Genomic DNA, 17,365 nt, shown 5'->3' with positions numbered 1-17,365 from the left:
GACGTACGGGCACGTGTGTGTGTGTGTGTGTGTGTGTGTGTGTGTGTGTGTGTGTAGTGGCTTTTCCTGCACTCAGCTAAGTGCAGCCGCCTGCCCCCTCCTCTGGGAACCCCAGGCAGGCTGACCCTGGTAGACGCCTTCTACACCCAGTCCAGCTAGCTGAACCCCCAACAGCTCCGAGGACCCAATCGTCCTCCAGTCCCCGCCTGGCACCCGGAAAAATGAGTCTTACTGAGCCACAAAGCCCGGCACTGGTGCAGTAAGCCCCATCCACCTCTGGCTGCAGTCGCCGCCCCCGCCGCCAGGGGGAGCCGACGCGGGGCGGGCGGGCCCGACGCACCGGGTGGGAGGGGGCGACGCGCCGGGGCGGGGCGGGGCGGGCCGGGGGCGGGGCCCGGGCGCCGAGTCTCTGGTCGGTCCGGGACAGACTGGCGGGCAGGCGGTCGCTGACGCCGCGGGGCTGGAGCGGGCCGCGCGGGAGCGCGCGGAGGGAGCAGCTGCGCCGTCGGTCCCCGTCGGTGCTCCGTGGGTCTCCGAGCCGCCCCTGGTTCGGCCATGGCGGGCGCCAGGCCCGGCGTCCACGCGCTACAGCTGGAGCCGCCCACCGTGGTGGAGACCCTGCGGCGCGGGAGTAAGTTCATCAAATGGGACGAGGTAAGTGCAGCGGTCCCCTGCTCAGCCCAGATCCGGGGACTTCTTCACTCAGGCTCAGGCAGATGCCGGGGACCCTCAGTCCAGCTTCGCCTGACCACTTCGCCTTCTCTCCCAGCCTGTCCGGACTCCGGAAACTTGAGTCCCCAGGCGTCCCGATATTGAAGACTTTGTCCCCCCAACCCTGTCCCTTGGGTCTGGTAAATTGTCTCCGCTCCTTGGCGCGGAGACTTTGAACCCCAATAAATCCCGCCCCGCTTTCATTCGCCCTTCCCACCCCTCCCTGCCAGACTAATTCTGGTTCCCCTATCCTGGCCTGGTCCCCAGACCCCTGCGCGGCCCTGGACTCCCGGCCGGCTCAGGGCATCCTATCCTGGGTGCGTACCCCTGGGACTTCCCGCTTCCCGGTGCGGTGGCCTGAGTAAGCCTCTTCATTCATCACTTCTTCACCCTCTCTGCTAGCACCCCTTCGCCCTGCTTCTGGATCCCAGCCCAGCTCCCTGGTCAGGTGGGAGCATCAAGTCACCCCCTAGTGGAGAATTTGCCCCCTAAGTTCCTCCACCCTGGGAACTTTACTCCCCACTCCTTAGTCTTGGGACTTTGAACCCCAATAAATTCCGGCCCCCCTTTCAGTATTCCTGCCCCTGGTGCTTTCCAGATGTCCAGGCCCCCACCTGCGGCTCCCCATCGGAGTTCTGCGCCCCACCTACAGTTTTCATAGTGCCCCCTCCTCTGCCCCCTGGGCCCCTCCTTCCCCAAGGCCTCCACGGGCTGCCAAGAGAGCTTCCTCGCTGTTCTTCCCAGTGAGGCCACAGGCCTGGAAGACGCTGGGCTCCTTTCCGGCTGGGTGGGGCGGGAAGGCGTGGGAGCTGGGGCGAGGGGAGGATTGGGGGCGTGGCCTGAGCGGCAGGTGTGCTGGTGTGGGGGTGCCTGGTCTCCCCCTTGGCCGGGGAGACCCCCCTCCCCCTAGGCCAGCCTGAAGGGAAAAGTTTCTTCTTTTCCTTCCAGTGTGATAAACCCAAATAAGGAAGTGGGAACAGGGAGAGGGCCCTGGGGGTGCGGTGGGGTTGCTGACAGGGCTTGGAGCTGGAGAGTAGGGGACCTGGGACATCTCTACACGCCAGACTCCTGGGGAGGGTCCCAGAGAGGCCCTTGGAGCAGTACTCCCCTCTCCTCACACTACTGGGAGTCGCAGCCCCAGGGCAGTGTTGGGAATTCCCAAGAGAGGTTGACCTGGGTGTCACCACACTGGGATGAAAGGACCATGCATCCCAAAGATTTGGGGCCTCTGTCCCTGTGTCCCCAGATCAGCTGCTGTCCTTTTTCATCAAAGCCTGCCATGGGTGGGGCTGGCGCAATTCCCATTATACAGAAGGGGAAACAGAGGTCTGGACAGTAGAGGACTAGCCAGGCCCCACTGTGGGTTGTGGCTATGGTTAGGAGCTGGGAGCAGGGGACCTGCAACCCAGCTTCCCAGGTCAGTGGGCCCTGGAACTTCACTGCCGGCAAATCCTGGCTCCTCTTTGTGACCTTGAGGAAAGCCTTAGCCTCCCTGTGCCTCAGTTTCCTCATGTGTAAAATGGGGATGACAACAGTGTGTCCTCACAGGGTGGTCAGGGGCTGAGTGGGCTTGGAGTCATTGTGTGCACCCAGTGGAGCAGCCAGAATGTGGGCCACCTTGTCTTCTCCGAGGGGATTGTCCATCAGACTGCAGTTCGCATGGGGTGGGAATCCTCTAGCTGCAGAGGAGTTTTTCCTGTGGCCACCTGGCCCCTCCACCCTGGCTGATTCTAAGCTCTTGATGACACCCCCTGGCTGCTGGTCCTGAGTCACATGAGGTGGCGCTGGTAGTGTGCCAGGGACTGGGTCCTCCTCAGAAAATGGGACTGATGCATTCGCTCTTCCATGTCCCCTGGCTAGTCCTGCAGGGGGGACTCGTGTTTTTGTAAGAAGGGGACAAATCTGAAGGCTGTGAGGATTTCCTGTAAGGTTCAGGGTGGCACATGTTGGACTTTGAGACACAGTGAGGGGTGGCAGGCCAGGCATCATGGGTCCCCAAGGGATGCAGGGGAGCCACAGGGTCAGACTGCTGAGTCCCCAGCTCTCCTCCCATCAACATTTCATAGTAGATTCAACTGGGGGGCAAGGCCCCCTGTCCTGGAGCTGTGGCCTCCTGGGGAAGCCAGTCCCAGGGCGGGGTCGGAGAGGCCTCCCAGCAAGTGGGTGGGATCCCATGGGTAGAGAAAGAAGGAACGACGGACGAGGCAGGAGCCGGGCGAGGAGGAAAGGGCAGCTAGTGGCCCATGTGACTGGGTCCTAGGGAAGGGAAGCGAGGCTGGGAGGGGCACAGGAGCCAAAACACTGTCACACTGAGGACCTTGGCTTTGTTTTAGGGGCCCAGGACCCGAGGACTTCAAGGTTTCCTCTTAGCTCACTGGCAGAAAGCTGGGTGGACAGCTCCCCCAGACCTTACTCCCTGACCCCTGTTGTTCTGTGCTGTGCCTAGGAAGCCTCCAGTCGTAACCTGGTGACCCTGCGGGTGGACCCCAATGGTTTCTTCTTATACTGGACAGGACCCAACATGGTGAGGGCAGATGCCGTTCCAGCCCATTCAGGCCTAGGTCTCTGTGGAGACCCCAGCGCTGCACGACCTGCAGATCTGCCCCCCTGGGGGCTGGGACCAGCTGCTGGCTGACCCCTCCCAAACAGCCATCCACACAGGAAGTGCTAGGGGTCGGGGCTGAGACTGGGGCTGCTGCTGGTGGCCACTCCCCAGCCTGGGTGGGGAGCTTGGGGGCCCCTGCTCTCTTGTCCTGCAGCTTCTCAGACCCACCCTGGCATCTGGTTTCCCCAGGAGGTGGACACACTGGATATCAGTTCCATCAGGGACACGCGGACAGGCCGTTATGCCCGCCTACCCAAGGTGAGTACCAGGGCCCAGGACCGAGGGAAGGAGGCCTAGGGGAATGGGATTGCCCTTCTCACCCTCAGCTCTCATTACTCAGGACCCCAAGATCCGGGAAGTGTTGGGCTTTGGGGGTCCTGATGCTCGACTGGAGGAGAAGCTGATGACGGTGGTGGCCGGCCCAGACCCAGTAAACACCACATTCTTGAACTTCATGGCTGTACAGGATGACACAGTCAAGGTGGGCTGGGGCCCAGGAAGCCCCCGGAAGACCCTGCTCATTTGCTGAGTTGCTTGTCACTTAGGGTCGCTGCTGCATTCTGCACTGTTTTCTGATCTGTGCATCAGATCCCACTCTGGGTATGGACTGTGGCTGGGCCCGCCTCTCTGTCCCTGCTGCTCACCTCCTCTCACTCCCACTGTATGCCAACCCCCCAGGTCTGGTCGGAGGAGCTGTTCAAGCTGGCTATGAATATCCTGGCTCAAAACGCCTCCCGGAACACCTTCCTGCGGAAAGCGTGAGTCCCGGCTGCCCTGGGGGACATCGGAGATTCCGATGGCCTTTCACAGGGTGTGACCCCTGCCCCTACCTCCCCAGATACACAAAGCTGAAGCTGCAGGTGAACCAGGATGGGCGGATCCCTGTTAAGAAGTGAGCACCCCTTACCCCTCAGCATCTCTCCTGTCCTGACCTTGGTGACCTTTGCCCCCCACTGACCCTGAACCCTCCCGTCTGCATCAGCATCCTGAAGATGTTCTCTGCGGACAAGAAGCGGGTGGAGACAGCACTGGAGTCCTGTGGCCTCAATTTCAACCGGGTATGTGGAGAGGGGGCAGGAGCGGGCGGGGTGTTGCTTGGGTCCCCACTGTTTTGGAGCTAGCTGCCCCTGGGCTCTCACCTCACACTGCTTGCCCCCAGAGTGAGTCCATCCGGCCCGATGAGTTTTCCTTGGAAATCTTCGAGCGATTTCTGAATAAGTTGTGTCTGCGGCCGGACATTGACAAGATCCTGCTGGAGATGTGAGCGGGGCTGGACCCTTCTCCCCACCCCTGAGCTCCCATGTCTGGCCTCTGCCTAGTGTACCTCTAGCCCAGTGAGGAGAGGGTGGTGCTGGTGGACTAGGCCTCAGAGTCCAGGGTGAGGGGGGCAACCTGCGTGCGCCTCACAGTGCTCAGAATCGCAGTGTCCATAGCTGTTACGGGTGGCTGAGTGACAACCCTTTGCCAGGGCTGGTTTCATCTCATCCACTCTGCAGATGAGAACCAAATGGCCCAGGTGTGTTGTGGGACCTGTCAGCCCACACAGCAAGTGGGCTGAGATGAGCTCCAGGCTCTGGAAGTACAGGGTAGTGAGCTGGATACAGAGCAGCTCCCAGTGCCCTTAAAAATGCCAGTGCTAGCTCGTCCTCTGCCTGGATGGCACTGAGCGGTTGGGAACGTTGATGGGGTTCAAAGGGGTCGGCCACTTGCCCACTGACCCAGTCTGTGGGTACTTGAGCCAGGCGCAGGCCTTCCAACTCCCTCTCCCAGGGTGAGGGCCTGGTGTGGGGGTGTTGTTGCGACTCCAGCCCAATCCGGCTTCTGCCCACCCTCTCCAGAGGTGCCAAGGGCAAGCCATACCTGACGCTGGAGCAGCTCATGGACTTCATCAACCAGAAGCAGAGGGACCCGAGACTCAATGAAGTACTGTACCCTCCCCTGCGTCCTTCCCAGGCCCGGCTGCTCATCGAGAAGTATGAGCCTAACCAGCAGTTCCTGGAGCGCGGTGAGTGGCCTCTGGTGAGTGGCGAGAGGCAGGGGACGGTGGTGGTGGAGGGTGAGGGCCCTGCTGACCTGCCCCCGCCCCCACCCCCAGACCAGATGTCCATGGAAGGCTTCAGCCGCTACCTGGGAGGGGAGGAGAATGGCATCTTGCCACTGGAAGCCCTGGACCTAAGCGCGGACATGACCCAACCACTGAGCTCCTACTTCATCAACTCCTCACACAACACGTACCTCACAGGTGAGATACCTCACAGGTGAGCAGCAGCGGGAGCAGGGAGCAGGCAGCCAACTGCAAGCAGTGGGGAGTGGGAGCCCAAGCAGGGAGCAGAGAGCAGGGAGCCAGGAGCAGGGCGCAGGGAGTGGGGCTCCTGGCCCTCCGCCCTCCACCCTTTGCCCTGCACCTCCTCCCTCCTTGAAGTGCAGTTCTTTCAACTCATTTGCCTGCTCATCAGCCATCAGCCGGGTGGAAGGAAGAGAGCAGACAGCCCTCTGCCCCACTTGAGGACAGGAAGCTTCCCGGGAGGGGCTGAGGCCGCCCAGCTGTGAGGAACAGCCTCTGCGGAGGCCTGGGGCGGAGACCACTAGGTGGTTAAGAAGAGGAGGGGGCTGGTGGAGTTGGTGTCAGGGCGCTTGCCTGGCATGCAAGGGGGCCCTGGCTTCTGTCCCCAGCACTGCCAGAGAAAGAAGAAGCCAGAAGGAGGCCAGGGAGGGGAGGGTGTGGGCCGGGGCAGGCGCGGGGTGAGGGGCTGGGGAGGGTTTGGGAGGCAGGCGGCGGGAGGGGTGTGAGTGGTGTGCTGTCAGAAGGCTGAGCCAGGTGCTCTGTGGAGACCGGGCTGGAGGCAGGGAGGGCCTGCGGTCCCCTAGGCAGGAGGTGGGGCTGCGGGGACGAGGCTCTGGGGAGCCAGGTGGTTTGGGAATGGCCGCTGTGGTTCAGGCTGGTGGGGCGTGTGAGGGGTGAGGGTCCATCTCAGAGGGGGTGAGCCCTTGAATGGGGACCAACCTGGCCACAAGCCCTGGTGGGTGCCTGCTCTGCCCACTTGGGTGGGCACCAGGGGCAGGGGTGCAGGAGGTGCTGCTGGCTCCACAGTGACTTGAGAAATGAGCAGGGGCTCTGCAGAGTGTCCCAGGGCTGCACCATGCTGCTCCGGGAGCCTCTGTGTCCCTGGCACAGCTGGCTCAGTGTGGAGTGGGGTGGTGAGGAGCCAGACTGGCAGGCAGCTGAGTGACACGGCCTCACCCCCAGCGGGACAGCTGGCCGGCACCTCGTCGGTGGAGATGTACCGCCAGGCGCTGCTGTGGGGCTGCCGCTGTGTGGAGCTGGACGTGTGGAAGGGGCGGCCTCCCGAGGAGGAGCCCTTCATCACCCACGGCTTCACCATGACCACCGAGGTGCCGCTGCGGGATGTGCTAGAGGCCATCGCCGAAACCGCCTTCAAGACCTCCCCCTACCCCGTCATCCTGTCCTTCGAGAACCACGTGGACTCGTAAGTGGGCCCCTGACCCAGGACCCCCGGGAATCTCTAACATGGAGACCTCTGATGGGGACCCCTGGTGGACCCAGAGACGGCCCTCCCACTGTGCTCTGGTGACCTCTGACCTGAGGACTTGTACGTTCTCTGTTGGCCTCTGTCCTGCCTTGCTGAAGCTCCCCAAGGCACCTCTGACCTCTGACCTTGCCAACAGGGCCAAGCAGCAGGCCAAGATGGCCGAGTACTGCCGCTCCATCTTTGGGGACGCGCTGCTCATTGACCCTCTGGACAAGTACCCGGTATGGCGTCTGGAGCTGAGGCGGGGTGCGGGGCTGGGAGGGTGCCTCAGCAGACCCTCACCTATCCATCCCCTCCAGCTGGCGCCGGGCGTGCCCCTGCCCAGCCCCCAGGACCTGATGGGCCGCATCCTGGTGAAGAACAAGAAGAGGCACCGGCCCAGCACCAGCGTCCCTGACAGCGCCGCGCGCAAGCGGCCCCTAGAACAGAGCAACTCCGCCCTGAGCGAGAGCTCTGCCACCACGGAGCCCTCGTCCCCCCAGCTCGGTACGCGGCTCAGCCTTGACCCTGCCTGACCCTAACCTCCTCCTTCTGAACCCTCATGGTACCCTAGACCCCCGAACCCTTCCTCGCATGCCACTGAGCCTGGCCCAGTCCAACCTCCTGGTGACCAGCCTGCACCAAGGTCCGCTGGCTTGGGACCCTCATCCTGACCCTGGCACATCTGGCTGTGGCCAACTCCTGACCCCTCAGCCTTGGCCCCCACAGAGCAGGCTAGGGCTCTTAGTTCTGACCTCTGGCCCTCAGGCCCCTGTCCTATGACCACCCGACTCTGCCCACCCAGTTGGGTGTAAATTCAGTTAACCTTTAGCCTGTCGTCACTGGGGTCCCTCTTCATCTGAGCCCCACCCTGGGTCTGGCTCTGCCTGACCCTGACCCGCCACTCACCTTGTCACCTTTTCCCCTGCTGTAAGGCTGTTGTGCCCAGACTCTGGCTTCCCACCCCCCACCCATCCTATCCATCTCCTGCTCTGTACACTCCAGACTTCACCTTGACCTCTGACCCCTCTGGCTCTAATACCATGGAAGCCTGCCCCTGCCCTTTCCCCAGGTCACACTGTCCTAAGAGTGCCACACACTGGTCACAGCCCTCGAGTTTCCTGAGCATCAGTGTGTGGTTCTGCCCTTTGACCTCTGGACCCTTGTGGCCTTGCCTTCTGCAGGGTCCCCCAGCTCCGACAGCTGCCCAGGCCTGAGTAACGGGGAAGAGGCGGGGCTGGAGAAGCCCAGCCTGGAGCCCCAGAAGTCTCTGGGTGAGGAGGTCCCGAACCGGGGCCCTGATGTCCTGGGGTCTGCTGACCGTGAGGATGAGGAGGAAGATGAAGAAGAGGAGGAATCTACAGACCCCAAAAAGCCCACCACAGATGAGGTCAGGCCCACAGGCGGACGGGAGTGGAGGTTATACATAGTCCCTTCTCAGATTTGCCAAGTGCCCACCATGTGCCAGCGTGTTGGTGGGTGCAGGGTACTCCTGTGTGAACACCCTAGTGAGTGTGTGCACGCGTGTGCTCTTCATTCAGGCACAATAACAGTGCATGCACGGTTATTCTCATAAGCCAGGCATGGTGGTGCATGCCTGCAATCCCAGCAGCTTCAGAGGCTGAGGCAGGAGGATCACAAACTTGAGGCCAGTCTGGGCAATTTAGCAAGGCCCTGTCTCAAAATAGAAAATAAAAAGAACTGGGAGTATAACTCTGTTAGAATGCCCCTGAGTTCCATTCTAAATGTCTCTCACAAATGAGCAGCATATCCCCATTCCCTGTATCTCCCAGGAAGGGGTGAGATGCGGTCGGTGTGGGATTGTGGGGAAGGGGAGTCTGACCTGGGGCGGGAGGTTGGGGTGGGCAGACCTCAGGATGTGGGAACAGTACGTGCAAAGCCCTGGGCTGGGCTTTAGTTCAGGAGGGGCCAGTGCAGGGTGAGAAAGTGCCATGAGTAGCATGAGCAGTGGGGGTGAGAGTCAGTCTGGCTGTTGGGGAGATCATATTGGAGAGGGGCCCAGAGTGGGGGTGGTGTGGGCAGAGCTGTGTGTTTTCGAGGTAGTGTTGGAAAGTGCCTAGGAATGGAGATTGGTGGTTCACATGCTCAACTGAGGGGTTCCAGCTTCTGGGGGTCAGGAGAAGAGGAGGAATGGGGGCCTGTTGTGGAGGGGCGGGATCCCAGGAATGGTGCCCAGGCCTGGAAGAGGCCCTGGACTGTCAGAAGACGTGGCCGGGGTGGGGGCATTATGGCCCTTGGGAAAGCTGTTTGCGAGGCAGCAGTGGGGGTGGGGTCAGCGCCTCCGTCTTGGGAGGCAAGCGAGGGACTTGCACTGTTGATTGGGGCTTGGGTTTGCAGGGCACGGCCAGCAGTGAGGTCAATGCCACCGAGGAGATGTCGACGCTGGTCAACTACATCGAGCCTGTCAAGTTCAAGTCCTTTGAGGCTGCTCGAAGTGAGTGGGGCTGGTGGTGGGTAGGAGCTATTCCCACCAGGCCCCGCCAGGCTGACACCCTCCCTCTGCCAACCCCCAGAAAGGAACAAGTGCTTCGAGATGTCCTCCTTTGTGGAGACCAAGGCCATGGAGCAGCTGACCAAGAGCCCCATGGAGTTCGTGGAGTATCCTCCGGGGCCTCGTGGTGGGCCAGGGTGATGCTCGCAGCTACTCTGCCTAAGCCCCACCCAGGGTCCTGGCCCAGCAGCACCTGGGCTGGGCGGGTCTGGACCATCTGGGGGCCTGGCTAGGCTGAGCAGCGGAGGCCAGAAGGGTAGCATGAGCCCACCTCCGCCAGGGTTGGGTGGGGGACTTGCAGGAGTGCAGGCTCAGGGCAGGAGGGGGAGGCCGACGGGGGTTGGGCACCAGTACCCGCTGCGTCCCTGACCACCAACCTCAGATACAACAAGCAGCAGCTCAGCCGCATCTACCCCAAGGGCACCCGTGTGGACTCCTCCAACTACATGCCCCAGCTCTTCTGGAACGTGGGCTGCCAGCTTGTCGCTCTCAACTTCCAGACCCTGGGTGAGCCCTGCCCTGCCTTGACCCTATACCATGGTGCCCCAGGGCCAGGCACATCTTGCCTGAAAGGACTGCTTACCCTGTCTAACCCCAACCCAGACCTTGTCTGACCCTAGATCTCTTTCTGTCTGAATTTGGACCCTGTGATACCGTTTGATCCCACCCTTGGCCCTGGCCCTTGGACTTCACTTACTCCCAATGACCATTGTCCTGCCTGACTCCTGACCTCATTCAGCCTGCTGACTGACCGCTGTCCATGTCACCCAGATGTGCCAATGCAGCTCAATGCAGGTGTATTTGAGTACAATGGGCGCAGCGGGTACCTGCTCAAGCCTGAGTTCATGCGGCGGCCGGACAAGTCCTTTGACCCCTTCACTGAGGTCATCGTGGATGGCATTGTGGCCAATGCCTTGCGGGTCAAGGTGGGGCAGCAGAGGGCTTGGGCCGTGGGTGTTGAGGGGCAGAATGCTCAGCCACCGCCTCACCCTCTTGGCCCACCCACCCCAGGTGATCTCGGGGCAGTTCCTCTCTGACAGGAAGGTGGGCATCTACGTGGAGGTGGATATGTTTGGTCTCCCCGTTGACACACGGCGCAAGTACCGCACAAGGACATCTCAGGGGAACTCGTTCAACCCCGTGTGGGATGAGGAGCCCTTTGACTTCCCCAAGGTGAGCCAGCCTGACCCACCCTGGCTCCAGCAGCTTGGGCCAGACCCACCTGGCTGGGGGGGGAGGGGTTAGGGTAGGAAGGGGAGGATTAGGGGAGGGTTAGGGTTATTTCCGTCACTGGAGCAGGACCAGGCTCACAGGTGGCAGTGAGGGTTGGAACATGGTGGAGGGGGTCCTGGGACCTCCCAGGCCCTGCATGTCCAGAATCAGGCTTGGGTCTTCTGCCTACTCTCGGTGACAGAAAGAAACAGAAAGGTGAGACAGAGAGCAAGGACCAGCAGGAGGTCCCACAGCCTGCCCAAGGCGGGAAGCTCTTGGTCAGGACCCACCCCGCTCAGTCCCCAATCTCCACGTTCTCACAGGATCTGGGGAAGGCAGAGACAGGCAGACTCCATGCTGGACTGGAGCTCACTGTAGTTCTGGGCGGTTGATGACCTGGCCTGTCCTGCGGTGGCCTGAGGGGGTCTGTCTGCCTGTTCTCTTGGTTCAGGGCCCTGAGGGCCCAGTCATCCATGGGGCCAGGCCATGGAGATGTGCAGTCAGGTTGGTCAGCTTGTATCGGGACCTGCTCTGGGCGTCAGGCCTTAGTGACTGGTGTGGTTGCCCCGTGGCTTGGGCTCTGCCCCATGGCTCAGCCAAGTCTGTCCCTCAGGTGGTGCTGCCCACGCTGGCGTCACTTCGCATTGCTGCCTTTGAGGAGGGTGGCAGATTCGTGGGGCACCGGATTCTGCCTGTCTCTGCCATCCGCTCAGGTGAGCCGTGGCGGGTTTGGGCAGGACGGGGGCAGTATGTGGGGGACCTGCCCAGACCCCGCTGACTCGCCCTTCTGTCCCCCAGGGTACCACTACGTCTGCCTGCGGAACGAGGCCAACCAGCCACTGTGCCTGCCAGCCCTGCTCATCTACACGGAGGCCTCTGACTACATCCCTGATGACCACCAGGGTGAGCTGGGGGCAGAGGGGCAGCGTGGAGTGGGGACGACAGCCCTGAGGGCAGGTTCCCACCCTGCTGTGACCAGAGCTGGTGGGTGGGTGTGACCATCTGAGAGCCTCGCCTTCTGCCTCCCCAGACTATGCAGAGGCTCTGATCAACCCCATTAAACATGTCAGCCTGATGGACCAGCGGGCCAAGCAGCTGGCCGCTCTCATTGGGGAGAGCGAGGTGAGCCTGCTGGCGGTGGGAGCAAGCTGGGAGGTGGGCAGGGCTCAGGCTCCCCTTGACCCTGGGACCAATGCACACAGTTGCTGTGGGTGTGGTTGTGGGTGCAGGTGGGCTGGCTATGGCTGACCTCTGGGCATGGCCCTGCTGGAGCAGTCCCTGCAGCCCCCAGCTCTCCACTGTTTTTTTCTGGTGCTGGTGATGGAACCCAGGGCAAGCGCTCGGCCACAAAGTAGTACCCCATGCCCAGTGGTGGGATCTTAGGAGATAGAAACATCCGAGAGGCCTTTGAATCAGATTGGACTAGAAATTCTCCCGTTCTCAGTGACCCAGGAGGCTAAGGCAGGAGGATCACAAGTTTGAGGCCAGCCTCAGCAATCTAATGAGACCCAGTCCCAAAAAATAAAAAAGTCTGGAGACGTAGCTTAATGGTAAATCACATCTGTGCAAAAAAAAAAAAAAAAAAAAAAAAAAAAAGGGTGCCTGGCAAATTCACCAGGGAAGTTTTGAGGCCACAGAGCCCCTAAGAACATGGGGCCTGTGAGCATGGAGGAGGCGGTGGCTTCTCTGAGGAGGGGTCGGGTGCAGAGGTTTAGCCGCATGCCCAGAGCCATTCCCCAGGGACCTTTGGCGGTGGGAAGAGATGACTGCAATTAGGCCTTGGCAGAGCTGTTAGCAGGAGAGACTGGTGCCCGCTCTGCGGTCATTTCCTTCGTTGATTTAATCAGGAGCTGAGCAGTGAGGGCGAGGGACTGGGCCAGGGTGGAGGGATCCAGAAAGCAAGGATTCTTGGAGCTGGGCCAGGCCTTTCCAGAACCATCTGGGAGTTCCTGAGCACAGGCAAGGGGCTGGGCACCTCCCAGTCTTACGCCCTAGGGTGACAGGGGCTTGGAGGGGTTTGCTTGGTCCACTTTATTCTCATCGGCAAACAGACCAGAAGTTGAGCAGCCAGAAGGGCTGGGAGCTGGCAGGGTGGGGGGCCTGGAGACTGAGCATGGAAGGGCGTGGAGAGAACAGCCTTTCTGGAAACTGTGTCCTCTTCCTCCACCCCCAGGCCCAGGCTGGCCCAGAGACATGCCAGGAGACCCAGTCTCAGCAGCAAGGGGCCCAGCCCTCCTCAAACCCCACACCCAGCCCACTGGAGACTCCCCCTCGCTGGACCCCAGGCCCTGCCACCTCCCCCACCAGCACCTCCCTCAGCAGCCCAGGTAAGGGGCAACCCGGGCCAGGGGTGAGCTGAGGGCGAGGCCCCCCACCCTTCCTGCAGCCTCTCACGGAGGCCTCTCCTCTCCAGGGCAGCGGGACGATCTCATTGCCAGCATCCTCTCAGGTAGGGAGGAGCGCCTTGGGTTCGGGGCCACCTGGAGGGCACCTGCCCAGCCCAGCCCCTCCACCACCCTGCCCACTTGCACTCTGGTTCCCAGAGGTGGCCCCCACTCCACTGGAGGAGCTCCGAGGCCACAAGGCTCTGGTGAAGCTCCGGAGCCGTCAGGAGCGGGACCTGCGGGAGCTGCACAAGAAGCATCAGCGCAAGGCTTTGGCCCTCACCCGCCGCCTGCTCGATGCTCTGGCCCAGGCCCGGGCTGAAAGCAGGTGCCAGCACCCACCTGATCCCATGAGTCTCCCACAGACTCTGCCACCCAAGCCGTGCCTCCTGGCAGGAGAGTCGGGCCGTGTGTGCACATGGTTTCCATGGTGGGTGGGCGTGCGGAGCGAGAGGCCCCGACCCCACAGGAGTGTTTGGTGTATGACGGGACCCGAAGCTTCCCACACCAGGCCCAGATTCCTTCTCCTGGGGGTGACGTCTCTGTTGACGTCCCCCTGAGGAGTATTTGCCACACACCACTCCTCCTGGGTGGTGTCTGCCGCTGTCCCCACTGCCCTCCCGTGTGGTGGACTCAGCATCACCCAGAAGGTTCTCCCTACAGGGGTGGGGCCGCCGACGTGGAGGACGTGAAGGAGGAGGAGGAGGCTAAGAGGTATCGAGAGTTCCAGAACAGACAGGTGCAAAGCTTGCTGGAGCTGAGGGAGGCCCAGGTGGACATAGAGGCTGAGCGGAGGCTAGAGCACCTGAGACAGGTGAGGGGGCATGTGGTGGCCAGGGAGAGCCTGCCTCTTTGGTTAACCTGGCGTTGGCCTGTGGCACTCATTGGCTGCTGTGTCCCCAGGCTCAGCAGCGGCTCAGGGAGATCCTCCTGGATGTGCACACAACTCAGTTCAAAAGGCTGAAGGAGATGAACGAGAGGTAAGGCGGAGACCCTCGTGTGGGTATGGCAGGGACTTCTGGCCCAGATGACGACCGGACCAGGACCCTGCCACCGACCTTCCCCTACCGGCTTCTCTAGGGAGAAGAAGGAGCTGCAGAAGATCCTGGACAGGAAGCGCCACAACAGCATCTCTGAGGCCAAGACAAGAGAGAAACATAAGAAAGAAGTGTAAGAGTGCTGGGGCCAGGAGTCGGGTGCCCGGGCAGGCAGCACAGTGCCCAGGCCCTGAGCCCATCCCACCTCCCTCCTCGCAGGGAACTGACGGAGATTAACCGTCGGCACATCACCGAGTCCGTCAACTCCATCCGTCGGGTGAGTGCCACTCTAGCCTTGCCCTAATCCTTCATTCATCAGAAATCCCTCTCCTAGCCTGGCGCCGGGGCGCTGGAGTGCATGTTATCCCAGCACCTCAGGAGACTGAGGCAGGAGGATCAGGAGTTCAAAGCCAGTCTCAGCAACTTAGAGAGGTTCCAAGCAACTGAGTGAGATGAAAAAATAAAAAGGACTGGGGATGTGGCTCAGTGGTTAAGTGTCCCTAGGTTCAATCCCCGGTACCAAAAGAAAAAAAGAAGCCCATCTCCTTGGTGTCTGGCCTGATGGCACGCTGCCCTCCAAAAGCTGATAGGATCTTCCTCCAGGGTCCCAACAGCCCCCTGGTGCCTGCTTCATATCCAGGGACAACTGTCTGCACCAGTGCCCAGTAGCTTTGGAGCCCCCTGTAGGTCATGCCCAGCCTGAGCCCCAGGACCCTGACCTCCCTCAGGGTCCCTCAGCTGAGCCCTTGCCCACCTCACAGCTGGAGGAGGCCCAGAAGCAGCGACATGACCGCCTAGTGGCTGGGCAGCAGCAGGTGCTGCAGCAACTGGCAGAAGAGGAGCCCAAGGTAAGGCCCTAAAGGAAGCTGGTGGGCAGATGCTTGGTGGCCTGGCCTCCCTGTGACACCCGTCTTCCTGTAGTTGCTGGCCCAGCTGACCCAGGAGTGTCAGGAGCAGCGGGCGAGGCTGCCTCAGGAGATCCGATGGAGCCTGCTGGGAGAGACACCAGAGGGGCTAAGGGACGGGCCCCTGGTGGCCTGTGCCAGCAATGGCCATGCACCCGGGAGCAGTGGGCACCTGTCTGGTGTTGACTCGGAGAGCCAGGAGGAGAACACGCAGCTCTGACCTGGCCGTGCAAGAGGTGGCCACAGGGCCAGGGTGGGCGCTGGGCAGAGGGCAGGAGGTGAAGACACTAATGCTTTTTTTTTTTTTTTTAACTTTTTATCTTTAGAAATTATATTTTTTTAAACCTGGGGCAGGTGCCCCACACTAACTCCTTTCATCTTCCCGGGGCCCCATTAACCCCCAGCCCCTCCTTCCTAACCTCAGTCCTAGGGAAGGGGCTGGGCTGGGCTGGGCCTTGCCCCCATGACACCCACACCCAGATGGGCGTCCTTCCCTCACTTCCCAGGGACCACACGGAGCTCTGGGAAGCAGGGGTCACAATCTCTATGCTTTGGGGATTTTTTTACATGAATAAAAGTGGATTTCAGGGAGCCCGTGTGCGGCGTGGTTGAGGACTCCAGGCCCGGGGTCTAGCTCTGCACTTCCCTTGGGTCCCAGCTTTCCTCTTCTATAGGTGTCCGTGGGGTCGAGGTCAGGCCCCCGTCAAAAGCTGGTGGGCTTGAACTTGGCTGCTTTGCAGTGACCTTCCTCAATGCCACAGGAGGCTCTGGTTTCCCCCAGACCTTCCTGCCTCTGTGCTCTGTGACCCCTGGGCTTGTGTCCTGGCTCTCCCAGTCCTCCCTTCTCAGAGGCACAGGCTCCTTCAGGAAGCCTTCCCTGCCCTCTTCCTGTTGCCTGATATGATCCAAGCTCCCACCACCTTCTACTGAGCGGCTCTGGGGTCCCATGCAGGCAGTTGAGGGGGTGGTGATGGATAGCCTGGTGGAACTGGGCTTTCATAAGTAAGCCAGTCAGGGGCCTGTCTCTGACCCCTGGAGATGGGAAACTGACAGTCCCAGACATTGTAGGGACTGGGACAACATGTGACCCCCTCATCCCTGTGAGGAAGATGTTCTGCCTGTTTTACAGATGAAGAAACTGAGGCCCTGAGCGGAAGCCAGGTGGTGCCAGGCCACAACTAAGTGGAGATGTCCTGACCTGGAGGCAGGGAGGGCCCAGACCCTCTGTGGCAGACTGTCTTCGGCTAGCCTGGAAGACCTGCTCCATGCCTCTGACCACCAAGGAGCAGCAAAGACCCCACAGCGAGGGCGTGAGGGCCTGGCCGGGCGGGCTCCAAAGCAAGGCCAGGCTGGCACCTCTTCAAGGCCTCTCCCAGCTTCCTGGCGCTTCCCGGGCTGGCTGCTCCCTCCTCCAGAGGAAGGCAGCCTCTTATCTGGGCTTATCTCCTGCCAGTGTTTTCTTTGCTTTGTTTTTGCTGCAGCCTCCTGCAAACAGATGGGGTGGGGAGGCCAGAGAAACCAGGCAGCCGAAGTAGGGCCTCCCCAGGGCTGGGACCTGTGCCCTGGGCCCTTCCTCAGGGTGGATACCATTGCCTAAGTGGCCCTCCTCCTGCTGTCAGACCTTGTCCTGTCCCCCAGTCTGCCAGTTCTCCTGTATGCCCATCCTGGCCCCATAGCAGTCAGCCTGCTCCCTTTCCCCCCGCCCGGCTGGCGGGCCTTTACTTACCCAAACACTCCATGTGGGTCCTGAGTCCTCAAAACTACCCTGTGTGCTACTGAGCCCCTCAGAAGCCTGGCCTCTACTGCTACCCATCTTTCCTGGGTCCCCTCATCCTCTTCTCTGCAATGACAGTTCCAACTTAAGCCCACCCCCTCCTGGCAGACCTCCCTGACTGTCCTGCCAGAGGAGGCTGACCCCTCTCTGGTTCTGGAAGCCTCTGGGAGCCAGGCTGTGGAGAAGTTCATCTGTGTACCCAGCACAAAGCACTGGCCTGGACTACAGGGGCGCCAATAAATCTTTTGGAACAGAGCCCTGAGCCCTGCGCCAGGTCTCCATGCGAAGCTTCTTGGTTCCCTAGTGATTGCGCCGCCCCTGCCCTGAGCACTCTGCCAGGTCCCCAAGCAGCGTTGGCCTTAGGCCGGCCACACAGTAGCCGCTTGAAAGTACTGACCCAAATAGGAACAAATGACCCCTCTCTGGGGAGCCACGGCATGGTTTACAGAGCGCGGAATTCCAGTGGCAGCCAAGCCTTGGTTCCCAATTACCATACTAGAGATAAGTGCCTGGCAGTCTTTGGGGCCCAGTTGCGTCGCCCCACCCCGAGGTGGATCTACTTACTGCCTTGACCCCTTCCCGGCATTTGTCCCTGGATGTCACCCAAACGAGCCTGTTTCCTGCATGTGTAAGCTGGGGCATTTTTTTTAAACATCAATGATAGAACCATCCTGGTCCAACCCCAAGCGACGTAC

The 17,365-nt window shown here is 61.1% G+C and overlaps 1 protein-coding gene across 2 annotated transcripts; it reads left to right on the top strand.

Annotated features, from left to right (window-relative positions):
• Positions 1-436: 436 nt before the first annotated feature.
• Plcb3 (phospholipase C beta 3) lies at positions 437-16,920 on the top strand. 2 transcript variants are annotated; one of them, XM_026414453.2, is made up of 32 exons: positions 437-654; positions 3,158-3,235; positions 3,506-3,574; positions 3,657-3,797; positions 3,995-4,074; positions 4,155-4,208; positions 4,299-4,374; positions 4,476-4,576; positions 5,155-5,321; positions 5,412-5,558; positions 6,564-6,804; positions 7,004-7,088; positions 7,167-7,353; positions 8,031-8,236; positions 9,205-9,301; positions 9,381-9,465; positions 9,741-9,865; positions 10,130-10,284; positions 10,370-10,531; positions 11,184-11,283; positions 11,369-11,473; positions 11,601-11,692; positions 12,744-12,897; positions 12,984-13,019; positions 13,114-13,282; positions 13,618-13,768; positions 13,858-13,934; positions 14,035-14,124; positions 14,211-14,268; positions 14,753-14,839; positions 14,913-15,132; positions 16,026-16,920. In XM_026414453.2, the coding sequence occupies exons 1-31, from the start codon at positions 556-558 to the stop codon at positions 15,114-15,116; spliced, it is 3,678 nt and encodes a 1,225-aa protein (XP_026270238.1). In that variant the 5' UTR covers positions 437-555; the 3' UTR covers positions 15,117-15,132; positions 16,026-16,920. The 2 variants fall into 2 exon arrangements, with proteins under 2 accessions (XP_026270238.1, XP_026270237.1); XM_026414452.2 differs by lacking the exon at positions 16,026-16,920 and having other exon boundaries at positions 14,913-16,008.
• The last annotated feature ends 445 nt before the right edge of the window (positions 16,921-17,365 follow it).

This window comes from Urocitellus parryii, chromosome 4, assembly GCF_045843805.1.
Source record: "Urocitellus parryii isolate mUroPar1 chromosome 4, mUroPar1.hap1, whole genome shotgun sequence".
NCBI classification, from domain to species: Eukaryota; Metazoa; Chordata; class Mammalia; order Rodentia; family Sciuridae; genus Urocitellus; species Urocitellus parryii.
This window is presented reverse-complemented; position numbering and strand designations above follow the sequence as displayed.

Coding starts and splice junctions, on each gene's coding strand:
- Plcb3 (XM_026414453.2), top strand. CDS start 556: ATGGCGGGCGCCAGGCCCGGCGTCCACGCGCTACAGCTGGAGCCGCCC. Junction 10,532..11,183: donor AGCCCTTTGACTTCCCCAAG/GTGAGCCAGCCT, acceptor TCTGTCCCTCAG/GTGGTGCTGCCCACGCTGGC. Junction 13,935..14,034: donor CTGAAGGAGATGAACGAGAG/GTAAGGCGGAGA, acceptor CGGCTTCTCTAG/GGAGAAGAAGGAGCTGCAGA.